The following is a 14,389-nucleotide window of genomic DNA, read 5'->3' on the forward strand; positions in this document are numbered from 1 at the left end:
GGACGTATCTTCGATCCCTGGCCCCACTCAGTGGACTAAGGATCCAGTGTTGCTGCGGCTGTGGTATAAGCTGATGACTACAGCTCCAATTCGACCCCTAGACCCCTAGCTTGGGAACCTCCATACAAGGCAGGTGCAGCCCTAAGAAGACCAAAAAAAAAAGGATGTGAGAACACCAGGGCTTGAGCCATGTGCCAGTTCTGCAGCGGTAGACCTCCGTGTGCCAGCTGAGGCTTGAGGCCTTTGGGGCAAACGGCTTACTCGGAAGAAGAGGGTACAGTACTGTATTAGTGTTCTGATTCCAGAGTACCGAGGGATTACGATTGTAGCTCATAGATTATTATTTTTTTAAATAAACCCTCCTTTAAGGGTTTATTTAAATTTTAAGGGTTATCTTCAACTTGAAGGGTTTATTTAAATACTCCTTAAGGAGATTGGCTCTCGGTTGGTATTATTTTAAAGTCAAGCCAGGCTCCTGCCCCCTTTCCAGTAGGTGTCGGGGCCCACGTGTCTGTGGGGAAATGGCCCTTGAGATGTTCTGCAGTGGGAAAGGGAAGGCCAGGCCGTGAAACAATTAGCAGCGAGTTTACTGTGTACTAAGTGGACCACAATGTGAGTTTTAAGAAATAGTCATTGTGGCTTGTACTGTAAACAGTGCCATATGGTTTTCCTTAGTATGTTTGCATAAAAAGAGCTGGGGGTGTTATTTCTGTATCCTGTTGTATGGCTGTCAGTCCAGCTTTGGTAGGTCTTTTTCTTTGTTTCTGTAGTTAATTTTTCTAGGTTTGATTTCTCTCCTTTGTGAATATCAGAAACTGTGCTCTGAAAATAAGCCCCAATTGTTGATGTCATGGTCCTTTTCAGTATTTGCAGCCCCACCCCGGTGCTGTAATTTATTTTTTCATTGAGGTAATGTAATTGCTATAATATTGTCTCAGGTAGAGGGTAATGTGAGAAAAAGTATGTATATATGTATGACTAGAGGTCACTTTGCTGTACAGTAGAAATTGACAGAATACTATAAATCAACTATAATGGAAAAAAAATAGAAAGATTCAATAAATGTATGTGTTGCCACAATGTGTATTTAACATTCATAACCACACGAAGTTAAAAATTGTTTTTCTTGGAGTTCCCATCGTGGTTCAGGGGTTAATGAAAACGACTAGGAACCATGAGGACGGGGGTTCGATCCCTGAACTTGCTCAGAGGGTTAAGGATCCAGCGTTGCCATGAGCTGTGATGTAGGTCGCAGATGGGGCTTGGATCTGGTGTGGCTGTGGTGTAGGCCGGCGGCGTGCTCTGATTCAACCCCTAGCCTGCGAACTTGCATGTGCTGCGGGTGCGACCCTAAAAAGACAAAAGACAGAAAAACAAAACCAAAACTATTTTTCTTAAGATGAGAACTTTGCAGAGAACTATTAGTAAGTATAGTTACTGTGTATAGTTAAAGTACCCAAGGCACTGAGCCTGGCAGCAGACATACTTGAGTGGCAGGAAAGCGTCTCCAGCCTGAGACAGCACCTGCATGAGGCAGCTGCCCAGACCCTTGCTATTTGATGATGAGGGGTGATTGCTGGGGAGGGTAGAGAAGATCACCCCTTGCACTCCCTTTATTTACTCTGATGTCCGTAACCTGTCCAAGGGTTGATTAAAGGGTAGAAGCTGGCTTCTGGAACTTTCTCTTGCCTTGATTACCTCACAGTAACTGAGAATCTGAAGTGCTGCCTGTGAGGCTGTTTTTGGACTGCTTTATTGAGATAGGACTCAGACAATTCCTTGTGTAAAGGACACAGTTTGGTGGGTTTTGGTATATTCCGAGTTGTGTGACCACTCCCACACTTGTGGACCATTTTCATCGTTTGAAGAAGAAACCCTATGGGTGCCCCTTCTCCACCACCCTCACTTCTTCTAGACCCCCCATTCCTCCCAGGCCCTGACAGCCACTAATTTGCTTTCTGTCTCTGGGGATTTCCTTTTTCTGGCCATTTTGTATAAACAGAAACATACAGTATGTGGTCCTTTGTGACTGGCTTCTTTGGCTTAGATGATGTCTTCACAGTTCACTCTGCTTCTGTGGCTAAATAATAGTCCATCGTATGGATAATGGCACATTTTGTTTATCCACTTATAACTTGATGGGCAATTGGGGTGTTTTCACTTTTTGACCATGAGTTGTGCTGCTTTGAACATTCCTGTCGGCCTGGGTTTTGTGTGATGAGATTAATCATCCTGCAGCTGTTGTAAACGTGGGACTATTATCACCAAGCTTTTGAATTTAAGACAGGCCAAGGAAGCACCTGCTTGCCCTTCGCTTTAATCCCTGGAAATTCATTAGGGTTTTGAATGTCTGAGAAGTCTCCTGATGCACAGACCCTTTGTTAAAAAAAAAAAAAAAAATTAAGTATGTAAAATTTAAGTATTGAGCTCTTTTTGATTGTAAAAGATGAAGACTTTTTCATCATTTGATTTCAGTAATGTGGACCTGTGTCTCACCATTCTTTTTTTTTTTTTTTTTTTTTAAGTTACATCTAGCATATTGAGTGAGTTCAAAACGTATTCTTGAACACTGGGACTGTTGGGAGCAAACGGCTTGGGTGGGAAGGGCCTCACGAGGAATGCGATGCTGTTTTGTTCTCAAGAGTGGTTATGCCAGTGGGGGTGGTACTCGAGTAGATTTTTTAAAAACATGATATATTTTACATAGAGTAAATTTTAGTGTATAGTTCTAAGTTTTGACCAAAGCATATACAGTCCTGTGACCACATCACTGTCAAAGATGAGGACAATGGAGAAGATTTTTAAAGTAGGTGCTCGCATGATTTCCGACTGTATTGGAGTTGTTTCCCTTTCTTCCTCTTTGGGGTTTAGGGGTCTGTCAAGAAGACCAGGAAGCTGTTAAACAGTGCACAACTCAAGCCTGGCTCTTAGGCTCTCTGATAGCAGGGGTCTTAGATTTTGGGGAAGGGATGCCTACATTTATGCTTCCCCTTGTGGGGAGCTGCAGATGGATCTGGCAGCAGCTTCAGGGCCATCCTCCCCCGAAGAGAGTATAGATCTCTGAAAGGCCGACGGGAGTAGAGCCACAGCTGAGCCCTCTGACCTGGAGGGGAAATGGAAGTGTGGGAAGAGAGGCAGATCAGAGGGAGCTGGCAATCAAGTACAAGTCAGGGCCTGGAGCTCTGGAAATACCAGGGTCTGGGGAGTGGGAGGTGGGCTGGGCTTTGGCTACACCACTTGGGCATGGTACAACCGTGGGAATAACCAACCACTTCTTGGAGCTTCAACTGCTTGAGCTTTGTGGGAGAGAGAGAGAGAGACCTAGGAAACAATAAAATGGAGAGGGGTCCTTGATGGAGAGTTGTGGAATATCCAGCCCCTATAAGTAAAGATAGACTTGGCAAGGATAGAAATTCATTTCCTAATTTCATCTGCCAGGTGCTGCTTAAATGTGAGAGTGCAGAAACGAACGCAGCCGCCTAATTTTGCAGAGGGGACTGGTGTGGCTCTGGCCCACAGCTGGTGCAGGGTGATGACCACAAAGGGGCAGAGATTTGGCGTTGGGTGGCTTAAAGCCTTCACACCTTATGTCTAGGGTTGTCTTAGTTGATGCTTTTGAAGTTGCAAAAGACTTAAAGGTGCAAGGTCCAGGGGTGCAGAGAGTCCAAAGGTTTTCTGGATGTGTGGAAATTGCTTATTTCCTGAGGGCAGCCTCTAATGGAATTTACTTAGTTAAGGAGGTTACAGTATTGTAGCCTTTTAAAGCTGAAGAAGTTAACTGAAGCATATTTTCCTGCCTTTTTGCCAGAGTGCCTGCTGCCTTAGGTTTTTATTTGGTAGGAGTCTCTGTACTTCTTGGGCTAGTAAGGTTGGGTGGGTATAGTTTGTCTAATTAATTTCTGCCCATCTTAAAGTCATAGGTGGTAGTGCCTGACTGCGAGGGGATGAACACCGGTGCCAGGTTCCTTATAGGAGCCCTGTGAAGTGGTGTCTCCACTTGATGGTGTAGGAAATTAGAGCTGTAAGTGAGGGGTGTCCTGGCCAGTGAGTGTGAGTGGCGCAGAGAGGTTGTGGTGGGGGAGCTGTGGGAAAAGTTTTAGGGGACCGTTAAGGGGGATCTTAGGTGACAGGGGTAGTAACCATTGGTGGGAAAGAGTACAGAAGTCTGAACTGGCTTTTGATTCTGGGCTTGAGATGGGGACAGTGTGGTGAGCATTTGGGTGGGAGACAGGTTCCAGCTGAATATACAGATTGGGCCATCTGGAGCTGATGGGCCAGGTCAGAGCAGTGAGCTTCGTTCTCCTAGAGAGGCCTGTAAATGGATCCCTAGGAGAAAATGAGTCAGGGAGATGAGACTTCGTCTTCCGTTGCCTTCTTTTGGTAGTGGTGTTTTTAATTTGGTCCAGATTTCCAAGTTGATTCTTTAAAGTTGTTGTTGAATAAACACGCCTGAAGTGGGCAGTAGTCTGGAAATGAGGACGCATTTTGCCCTGGGTCAGGTTGCTGTGTTTCGGAGCACTTGGGTGGGAAGGCTTTGTCTGAGTGGTTCACTAGTTACACATACATCATTCTTGTCTGGCCAGGGTTTTCTAAGAACCTGTGCCAAGCAACATTTTATTAGCTTAGTTTGGATTATCATATCTACTTGAAAGCGGTGTGCTTATATCTTTTTTAGCATTGTGAATCTACTTTCATATTTTCTGATTTGTAGACGTTTATGATTTGTATAACATGGCTATCGTGAGTTCCCAAATTTGGGTGTGTTCTGAGCCCAGGCTCAAGGTGTAACTCATGTGTAGAGCATCTAGTCGTTCTTGAGGGATTGCATTGCCTACCTCCCTTCTGCCCCTGGGAAATTGGGGTGTGGGGTCATCACTTTTTTCTTAACGAGGGGGCATCACAACTCATGTAGTAGATATGGCTGGGATTACTAACTGTCCTGTGAGGAGCAGGACAGTCCTTCATACGGCTTGAGGAAACTTGATAGAACAAGCACATTTTGTTTGGTCATGTGAAATGCTCCTTACTAGACAGGCATGGAGGTTGAAATTGGATAAGTAATTGCAGAGCATTTTCTGGGGTGCGTCATGGGTTGGTTACCTGGGACTATAGCTAGCGGGGAATTTAGACTCTTTTCAGGCCCCCTGTTTTGTTGAATATTTTCTGTAACCTTTTGGTAACTTGAGTGTAGTTAGTTTGCAGATAGTGGGGCTTTCTCTTTCTTCTTTGTATCTAGCGGTTTGGATCAGTGGTTCCCAAATGTGGCTGCACCTTGAAATTTCTCAGGGAGCTTTAAAAAGGTGATGCCTGGATCCCACCCCAGATTTGTATTTAACTGGTCTAGGATGTGGCTTTAGAAGTTTTAAAACTCCTCATGTGATTATAATGCACAACTGGGGAGTCCCCTTCATGGCTCGGGTTAAGGAACCCGACTAAGATCCATGAGGATGCAGGTTCGATCCCTGGCCTTGCTCAGTGGGTTAAGGATCCGGTGTGGCTGTCAGCCGTGGCGTAGGTCACAGATGCTGCTCGGATCTGGTGTGGATGTGGCTGAGGCGCAGGCCAAGGGCTGTAGCTCTCTGATTTGACCCCTAGCCTGGGAACTTCAGTATGCTGTGGGTGTGGTCCTAAAAAAGCAAAAAAAAAAAAAAAAAAAAAAAAAAATTTCACAGCTGGGATTGAAAACCACTGGTCTAGGTGTTCCAGAATCTCTGCAAAGATACGAGAAAAAGGATGATTAATTTAGCCAAATGGAATTTTCATTAATCCACAAAATGTTTTACTGAGCCCTGAGACCAAGGAAGCCACCTCTTGAAGGCTAGTGGAGCTCATGCCTTGGCTTCCAATTTTTACTTTAAAATCTTGATTCTGGAAGAGAGATTGGAGGCAGTTGTTGCAGCTCTAGCTCCACTTTCTGGAGTCTCCCCAAGGGCTGGGAGCAGCTTGACTGCGGAGCCCCCAGGTCAGGAGGAAGCTGACTATGAAGTAAGGTGAACAGTGGGCAAAATGGCATGGTTCCTCTATCCCTGGCAGGGCTGGCATGCTTGGTGGCCAGAGAGATTAGGTCGTGGCGACAGCCAGAAATGCCGTTCAGACCTGATGTGTTTGTGCTGAACTGGGGGGCGAGCCCACAGTATAGAAATAAAATAATACTAAATTGGATCTCTTTTGTAATGTGTTTGCTTTAAATTTGAAACCTGGCTGGAGGGCCTCTATTAGCCCACTCAGTGCCTTTCTGCTAATTGTGCCACTTAGAAAAAGGGGACCGTCGCCATGCTGGGCTTGGCCAGCAATCAAGGTCTTTGCATGCATCAGACAAAGACACCCCTTTTCCCTGCCCAAGGGACAGAGTTTGCCCCAGCTTGGTCCTGGGGCCCTCCTCCACTGCTCAGCCTGGCCAGTGGCACGCAGGGTGGCCCTGCCTGCCGGTCCCCTTTGCCAGCATGGGGGGGTTTGTGTTCTGTTTTGTAATATGCCAACAGAACCCAGTTTTGAGGCCGTTTACCAGGAGTGATGATTTGTTTTATACACTTTCAAAACAGAAAACATCTGTTCTGGCCAAGGAGGGATTGAATAATTGCATAGTGGCTTTCCTATTCACAGTTTAAGTACTGCTGGGTGCACTTGTCTTCACCACCCTGTAGCTCAGTCACTTCCATGGTGGCCTGACCCCACCAGGCTTCATGGACAAATACGGGTGAACGAGGTTGGTTCTTTGTATCAATTTTGAAAATGAAGTCTTTTTAGGGGGCCAAATTGGGTCTTAAAACCATAGGTCGAGGGAATGTAATTGTGGCCTCCCCTTTTAATTTCTTGAAGCCAGTTTCAGAAGAGCAAAGCCAGCGAGGTTTTTTTGCCCAAAGGCACAGTTTTGTTGAGAATGAGTGCAACTCAGAGGAGATGCAGAGGTCTGCTTGTGTCAGGTGATGCTGTGGTGTGGCTGCTGCTCCAGGGCCTCCTTCCTGATGGGGGCCTTTTCCTGGAAGAGGCCCCTGCATTTTGGCCGTCCACCCCGACACTCTCCTGCCCTACCCAGCTCCCCACTCTGCCTTAAAGGAGGAGGTGCCTTCCTCTCTGGTGAACCCCTTCTGGTATTTTTATGGGGGGTCGACGTCCCTTTGCTTTGCCCTCTGGTTGCTCTCACACTCCCTGGACCGCACAGGGCTCTGGGCTGGGGCCTGGACTCCACCTAGTCCTGTGGTGCCATTTGGGGAGATGGTCTGACATTTAGTTTTGTTTTAAATGTCGTCTGTGAGGTTTGGTTGCACTATTCTAATTGCTCTGTGTTTGGAGATGGAGAAGGTGAAAAAATCACCCCTTCATTGCCATTTTTGCGCCTCTGTTTGCTTTTGTTTCTTAAGCAAAGTTAAGTATTTTGGTGAGGTTATTTATCTGCTTGGGCTTTTGTTACAAAGTACAAACGGGGTGACTTAAAACGGCGGAAGCTACGAGTTCCTGTGTGGCTGAGTGGATGGTGGATCCGGTGTTGTCAGTGCTGTGGCTCAGGTTGCTGCTGTGGCGCAGGTTGGATCCCTGGCCGGGAAAGTTGTGCATGCCTGCAGCTAAAACCGAAACAAACAACACAACGCTACGGAAACTTGCTGGCTCCCAGTCGTGGAGGCCAGCGTCTGAACAGAGAGTATCAGCAGGGACACACTCCCTCTCAGGGTTCCAGGAGGGAGCCCGTGGCTCAGCGTGTTCTTGGCTTGTGGCCATTGTCACTCCCATCTCTACCTTTGTCTTCCCATCGTCAGCTCCTTGGCCTCCCTGTCTTCGAGTCCTCAGACTCATGAGGATAGTTATTGGATTTAGGACCTACCTGGATATTCCAAGATGATCCATTTCTAGATCCTTAAATCAACTATATCTGCAAAAACCCTTTTCCAAATAAGGTCACACTCCCAAGTTGTGGAGGTTAGGATGTGGACACGTCTTGGGGGTGGGGGGCACTTTTCTACCCCCTACAGTAAGGGTGGGTGAAATCTTCAGATTTTAAATGGCAATTAATTTACATCAAAAAAGTCTTCATCTGCCAAAGTAAGACATACGTGCTGTTGGCCTCTAAACCCAGTTTGTGGCCTTCATTCTTACTGTGAAAGAAGGTGTTGGGAGCATAGTTGCAGAAGTTCACTGGAGATAGACTCTGTGTAGATTTAAAAAAAAATCCTGCCAGTCCTTTTTGGCACTCCTTAGTATGTGGAAGGAATTCTAGTGTAATTTGCTTGTGAAACCACACTGCGGTCAGCTGTGGATCTTTTTTTTTTTTTTCTTTTGCCCTCAGTTCAGGTCACAGGGATGCCTCATTTTGATGCTTTGCAGCCTATGCCGTTTTTTTCCTTCATGTGGAGAAAACACCAGCCTGTGGAGGGCCCATGGGACAGTACACAGTAACTCCTCTTGTCTCTTGGTTCTTTATCTTTCCCTTCTCAGGGAATGCGTTCTTGGGCAGATATTACTCGAGAAGAATAAATTGCATTTTGCCTTTTATCTAAGAAGCATTAGTGGTGGATGTTTGTGAGGATTCTAGCTTCAAGTGAACCTGCAGAGGTTAATGAAATGTCTATAACCTTGACCTTAGTCCTACCTGGGGACACTGAGCGCCACTTTCGTGGCTGGGGGTGGGTTGTGAGAAAGGGGGTAGGTTGCTCACTTTCTACTATTTAGAAATAGTTAGTAGCGTCATTCCATTTTTTCCAATAATAGAAGCAAGCCATATTTATTGTAAGACCCTCGGAACATAAAGCCCAAGGTTTTGAAGTCCTTTGTGGTACCCATCAGCAGTGGGTGGAATCCTGTACTAGTATTGTGTATCCTTGCTAATTTATTTAACTTAAAGTGGAATGTCGTTTATTGTGCTTGTATTTCTAATTTCTGCTTAGGCTGAGTATTTCGTTAGGCTCTTTCTAGTTGGCTGAATATGTCTGCATTTTTGGCACAGCTGTTTTGTGGTTAGTGTTGGTGCTCTTACTGTGTTACCAGGTAATCTGCAGCCTCGTAGGGTTGAGAATGTTTCTACCCCATTTACAAAGGGGATGAGTGATGCTGGCAGCTATGTTCAAGTTTTCTTAGCAAGTTTATTCATCCAACTGTGCCTCAGTTGGTTTGCTTCTGGACATTTCATGCTGACTGCTTGGCCTTCTCCCCTCTGTTCTCCAGCTGATGGTGAGACCATTCTGAAAGGCCTCCAGTCCATTTTCCAGGAGCAGGGGATGACAGAGTCGGTGCACACCTGGCAGGATCATGGCTATTTAGCGACCTACATCAACAAAAACGGCAGGTGAGGTGGTCTTGAGAGCTCCTGTTCAGATAGATCTGAGCACTTCAGCTGTGTGTGTGCGCGTGCGCATGCATGCTTGCATGTGCCTGGGTGGTGGTAGTGGTGGTGGTATTGTTATTGTTATGCAGAGGGTAGTGGTGGGGTGGTGTCCCCAGGTTTTTTCTCTCCTCCTTGGGCATCCCTGAGAAGGGGGCTGGAATTCAGTGCAGCTCAGCTCTAGCTGCATAGTAGAATCACTTGGGAGCGCTTTAACACAACTCTATGCCCAGAGGTACTCCCCCCAGAGATTGAGGCTGCTGGGCATCAGTAGTTCTCCAAAGCCCCTCAGGTGATTCTGCTGTGTGGCCAAGACTTAGAGCCCTTGAGCAGCAGTGTAAGCACTGTGAACCAGCAGGCAGTGATCCAGAGTTGTTGAAAACAAAGGGCCGTGCTCCACCCCATAGCATTTCTGACAAGCTCCCAGGAGATGTTGATGCTGCTGGTTTGCTGACCCCACTGTGAGTGGCACAAGAATGCATGATTATCAACTAATGCAGACCATAGTCAAATGCAGGATGTCAAAGTCTGCAACTAGCTTGACAGGAAGGATCCAAGAGTTCTAAGTATATTTTTCTTATGATTTAGAGTATCTATAGACTTTTTTTACCCAAGCAATATTTAAATGAAAGTTAATATGATAGTAGGAAAGGAAACTTAATAAATGATTGCTAACAGAAGGCACTGGTGCACTGAGCTATTTTTTTTTTTTTTTTTTTTTTTTTTTTTTTGTGGTTTGGCCCTGCCAGTGGCTTATGGAATTTCCTAGGACAGGGATCAAACCTGTGCCACTGCAGTGACAACACAACACCAGATCCTAAGCCCACTGAGCCACCAGGGAACTTCATGTTGAGCTCTTTGCATTTCCCTAGGTCTAGATTTTTATCATCTACACTGGTGTGCAAAACTGCTAAGATTCTTCGTAATTTGCACTCTTTTAAAATGTGAACTCCTAGTATTTTTGATGGTTTTCATTCCATTCTCCCGGTGGTGGGTACTAAGTACTGAAGTTCCATGTGGCTTCATTACTGTGGACCACATTCTCTTTGTTGTTTTTCTAATTTAAAAAACAAAAGCAAAAGCAAGCCATGCCCCACCCTTCCCAAATCTTACAGAGGCCCAGAAGACAGTACTGTGAGATGAGGGAAACTTGTACTTTTCAGCTCTTCATCTTTTAAAATATTTTTCAAAATTTTCTTTAACTATAACGTACACTATGAAGTGATTTTAGGAGTTACTGTTACGGCTCAGTGGAAACAAATCAACTAGCATCCATGAGGATGCAAGTTCGATCCCTGGCCTCGCTCAATGTGTTAGGGATCTGATGTTGCTGCAAACTGAGATGTAGGTCAAGGATGTGGCTTGGATCTGACATGGCTGTGGTGTAGGCTGGCAGCTGCAGCTCTGATTTTGACCCCTGCCTGGGAACTTACATATGCTGCAGGTGTGGCCTTAAAAAGCAAAAAAAGAAAAGTAAAAACCAAAAAGAAACTTTTTTTTTTTTTTTTTGGCTACACCCACGGTGTGCAGAAGTTCCTGGGCCAGGGGTCCAGCCCATGCTACAGCAGTGACAAGGCCAGATCCTTAACCCTCTAAGCCACAAGGGAACTCCATTAAAAACCATATTTAATCTGCAGACTTTACAGAACATGCCACAGGCCCCGAACTCATTGAATTAAACCACCACTTGCTTGCAATCAGAAAAACAGGGCTTTGTTTTGAACTCAGAGGGTAACTGGGAGAACCCAGTTTGGCTCTTCCCTATCCTCCGTTCCTTTTAAGGAGGGATTAGTACACCTGGCAAATCACTGCTGTCAAACCTTCTTAAAAATCAGATTGACAGGACTTGCAGCTGAATCACTTTCTGGGCCCAGGACCCTGGTTTGAAAACCATAGCATTTGATGTGCCTCTCTAAAATCTAAAGGATTGGCACTTCTGCTTTCATGAAGAGGCCCTGGTAAGAAAGCAACGGGGTTAATTTAATTATGTAATTTAGGGAAAAGAAGAGTGGTGGGTTTGCCTTTTAACTGGGTTGGTGTCTTTTTTTCTTTTGAGTGTCGTAGTACAATGCCTAACCTTAAAATGATGTTTTCTTCTGTAGCTTTGCCAATTTGAGAATTTATCCACATGGATTGGTGTTGCTGGACCTTCAGAGTTACGACGGTGATGCACAAGGCAAAGAAGTTGACAGTGTCAGTTTTCCACTTGAATTTACTCAAGTATTTGAGCATCCCCAAAACCGCTCAGTTTCCTGATAATATTATTTTCACCTAATTGCTGACTCTCTAGTTGACTTCATTTTAAACTTGCCTCCTTTCAGATAAGTGATTTTTTGTTCCTCAGTAGTTTTTTTAGGAACCTGGCTGTCATCTTTCCCTTGAGTGCTTGAGTACTGAATAATGATGTTACTTTTCCACTGGAGGGAATGTAAACCTTTAATCAGGATGGTATATCTGCAGTATCCTTGAGCTGCCCCCTTTCCCATTATTTTGCTGGTACCTTAGGCTGAAGTGAGGGCTAGCTGGCATGGGGGTGTGGAATTGGGGCAGGCCTGCGGGCTGCTGTAGGGATTGGCGAGGACAAGGGTATTTGGGTGTCTGCCAGGATCAGCTCTCTCAACATGACCTCAACCTCCCGGTCTGTAATTTAGCTATTCTACTCAGCTCTTTGGATAAGCCCATTGGTTTCTTTTCTTTAATTGTAGCTTTTGAACAAAGTAGAAGAAAGAATGAAAGAACTGAGTCAGGACAGTACTGAGCGAGTGAAGCGGTAAGTCCACACCTGAATCCTTTTATATTTGGTTAATAGATAAAATAACCGGAAGGGTGGTGTTATCCGTGAGCAGTGTCTGCCTAAGACGTGGAAGAGATCACAGTCTACTTCTGCTTCTGGCCACTGGTAGACTGAGGTACTGGGCCCTTCACACCAAAGCTTCCTTTGGTGTATATGAGAGATGCTGGATGAAATGCAAGACAGGCAGAAAGGAGATGTACACCGATTCCTAGGGACTGGAACTATCTAACGCAGAGACCCAGGTGGGGCTGGCACCTCGGGGGGAAGCTAGAATAGTCCTCCCCGACCCTGTCCAGGAAAGAAAAGGTCCGCTCTTTCCTCTGAGTTCTGGGCCCCAGAGTGGAATGAAGCAGTTGTAGGAGATTTGGACTGGATGATAGAAAATTTGCCTCAGTGCTGAGCCGACTTTGCAAAGTACTAGGCGTCTCAAGTACTAGGCCTCTCGGAGGCCACCCACCTTGAGCAGCCCCTAGTAGGTGTTTTTCAAATGATAATGAAGGCAGTTGAGCTTTTGTTGAGGAGTGCAGCCCTTATGCCCCCTTTGACTATTTAAAACAAATAAAAAACTGTTCAGTTCCCCAGTCTCACCTCACGTCCACAGCTAATGGCTAGTGACTGCCATGTTGGACAGCCAGTGGTGTCAGATGTTAAAAGAGCTTGTGGAGAATTAACAGTTGAGGCATTTATAGGGAGGGATAGTAGTCTGGTAGGTCTTGGGAGTTAAGAATGGGAATTAATCTTGCTTGCAGAGCAAGTAATTCTGAGCACTTTGCTCTTGTCCTGCCTCAGTGGCTCCTTATCAGGTCCCCAAAAGTAGGCCTGTCCCTTGGTCATAAAGGCGAACACACAGACGCAGAAACAAAGTGACTTTACTAAGGTCAGGCCATCCATCAGCATATGGATGTTCCCATATGCTGATGGATGGCTTCTCCAGTTGGGGTACTTTCCACAGGAGGGAATCCTTAATGGTAGTTTAAGGAAATTTAAGTACTTAATGGCTCATCCTGCTAAATTTGATCAGCCTAGAGGAAAGCCCCAGGGCAGATGTAAGATAATGGGAGTTAACCTCCAACTTGGATGCAAAGCGGGAAACTGCCCGGAAAGAGAGCTTGACACCTTGTAGAATTTGGCCACTGGATTGAAATCAGTCAGAGCACTCAGACTTGTTGACTCCATTTAAGTTCAGTTTAGGAGTCCTCCAGCCCTTCTCCATCCTTAAAGAACTCATCCACACCCACTCTCCTTTCTGGAATTTCCCTCATTTCCTGCTTGCAAAATTTTCCTAATCTTGCTTAATCCATCTGAATGGAACGGGTACCCTCTGTGTCTTCAATTCAGTGATAATGAATTGGCCAACATCAAAATGCCTAATTTTTTTTTTAAATTGGTCTGGTTTTTATCAGGGTTACTTCTAGGAGTGAGTAAATGGATGGAATGTATTGATGGGCTTCAGCACTCCTGAGAAGCCTGGTTCCTTTGTGGTTTTGGTATGGGAGTTTTCCAACTGAGAGTGCAGTTACACTTGAGATTCTCAGTTCAAAACACAGGCCCTGTTTTTCCTTGTCACTGTTTTCGCATCTTTTCTTAAAATCTGGGCGGAGGGGGCAGGAAATTGTTGGGAATACTTTGTTGTTTGCCTTTTGTTTTTGGTCTCAAAAGGGCAAGAAATGGTGCCACTTTTCCGTCTGGGGAATGGCATTGTTAGAGATTGAATCATTAACAAATGACTCAGTAACATTATCTAAAATGGTGTACTCCCCTGTGGCTGATGAATTAAATCTGAATTTTCAATGAAGAAGCTGTGGGCTTTATTAGAAAATTAGTTGTCATATCTTTTCATTAAAAAAAAAAAAAGGGAAGAGGAAAAAAAGCTCACATCAGTTATATTGAAAAGAAAAATTCCTGGAATGTACAGTGTACTCAAGGCCCAAGGATGTGTTCTACCTTCTTTCTGTGATCTGTTTGCAAATTTTTAGCAGTGAAGTTCAAAATGAAGGTTGTGTAGGGCCCCAGAATATCTTCCTAGCGCATTCCAGAGAGATGGACGTGTTAGATTGAGTACTTCATCAAGATCATGGCTTCCCCATCCTTAAAGATCCTTGGTGCTTTGTATGTCATTAAAAACCATTGTGGAGTTCCCATCGTGGCTCAGTAGAAACGAATCTGACTGGCATCCATAAGGATGCAGGTTTGATTCCTGGCCTCACTCAGTGGGTTAAGGATCTGGCGTTGCCATGAGCTGTGGTGTAGGTCGCAGACATGACTTGGATCTGGTGTGGCTG

General features: G+C 45.2%; 1 protein-coding gene across 1 annotated transcript in view; it reads left to right on the forward strand.

Moving 5' to 3' along the window:
- SMS (spermine synthase) overlaps positions 1-14,389 on the forward strand; it is a gene marked incomplete at its 5' end in the record, with an annotated part of 50,809 nt that overhangs the window by 12,303 nt on the left and 24,117 nt on the right. Inside the window, 3 exons of the mRNA XM_085008486.1 lie at positions 9,157-9,277; positions 11,416-11,506; positions 12,019-12,083. Coding sequence (XP_084864612.1) covers positions 9,157-9,277; positions 11,416-11,506; positions 12,019-12,083 — 277 coding nt within the window. The remainder of the gene's footprint in view (positions 1-9,156; positions 9,278-11,415; positions 11,507-12,018; positions 12,084-14,389) is intronic.

This window comes from Sus scrofa, chromosome X (assembly GCF_054392235.1).
Source record: "Sus scrofa isolate SSC_HxYL_T2T_F1_AM1 chromosome X, Sscrofa_HxYL_maternal_Yorkshire_Landrace_v2.0, whole genome shotgun sequence".
Lineage (NCBI taxonomy): Eukaryota > Metazoa > Chordata > Mammalia > Artiodactyla > Suidae > Sus > Sus scrofa.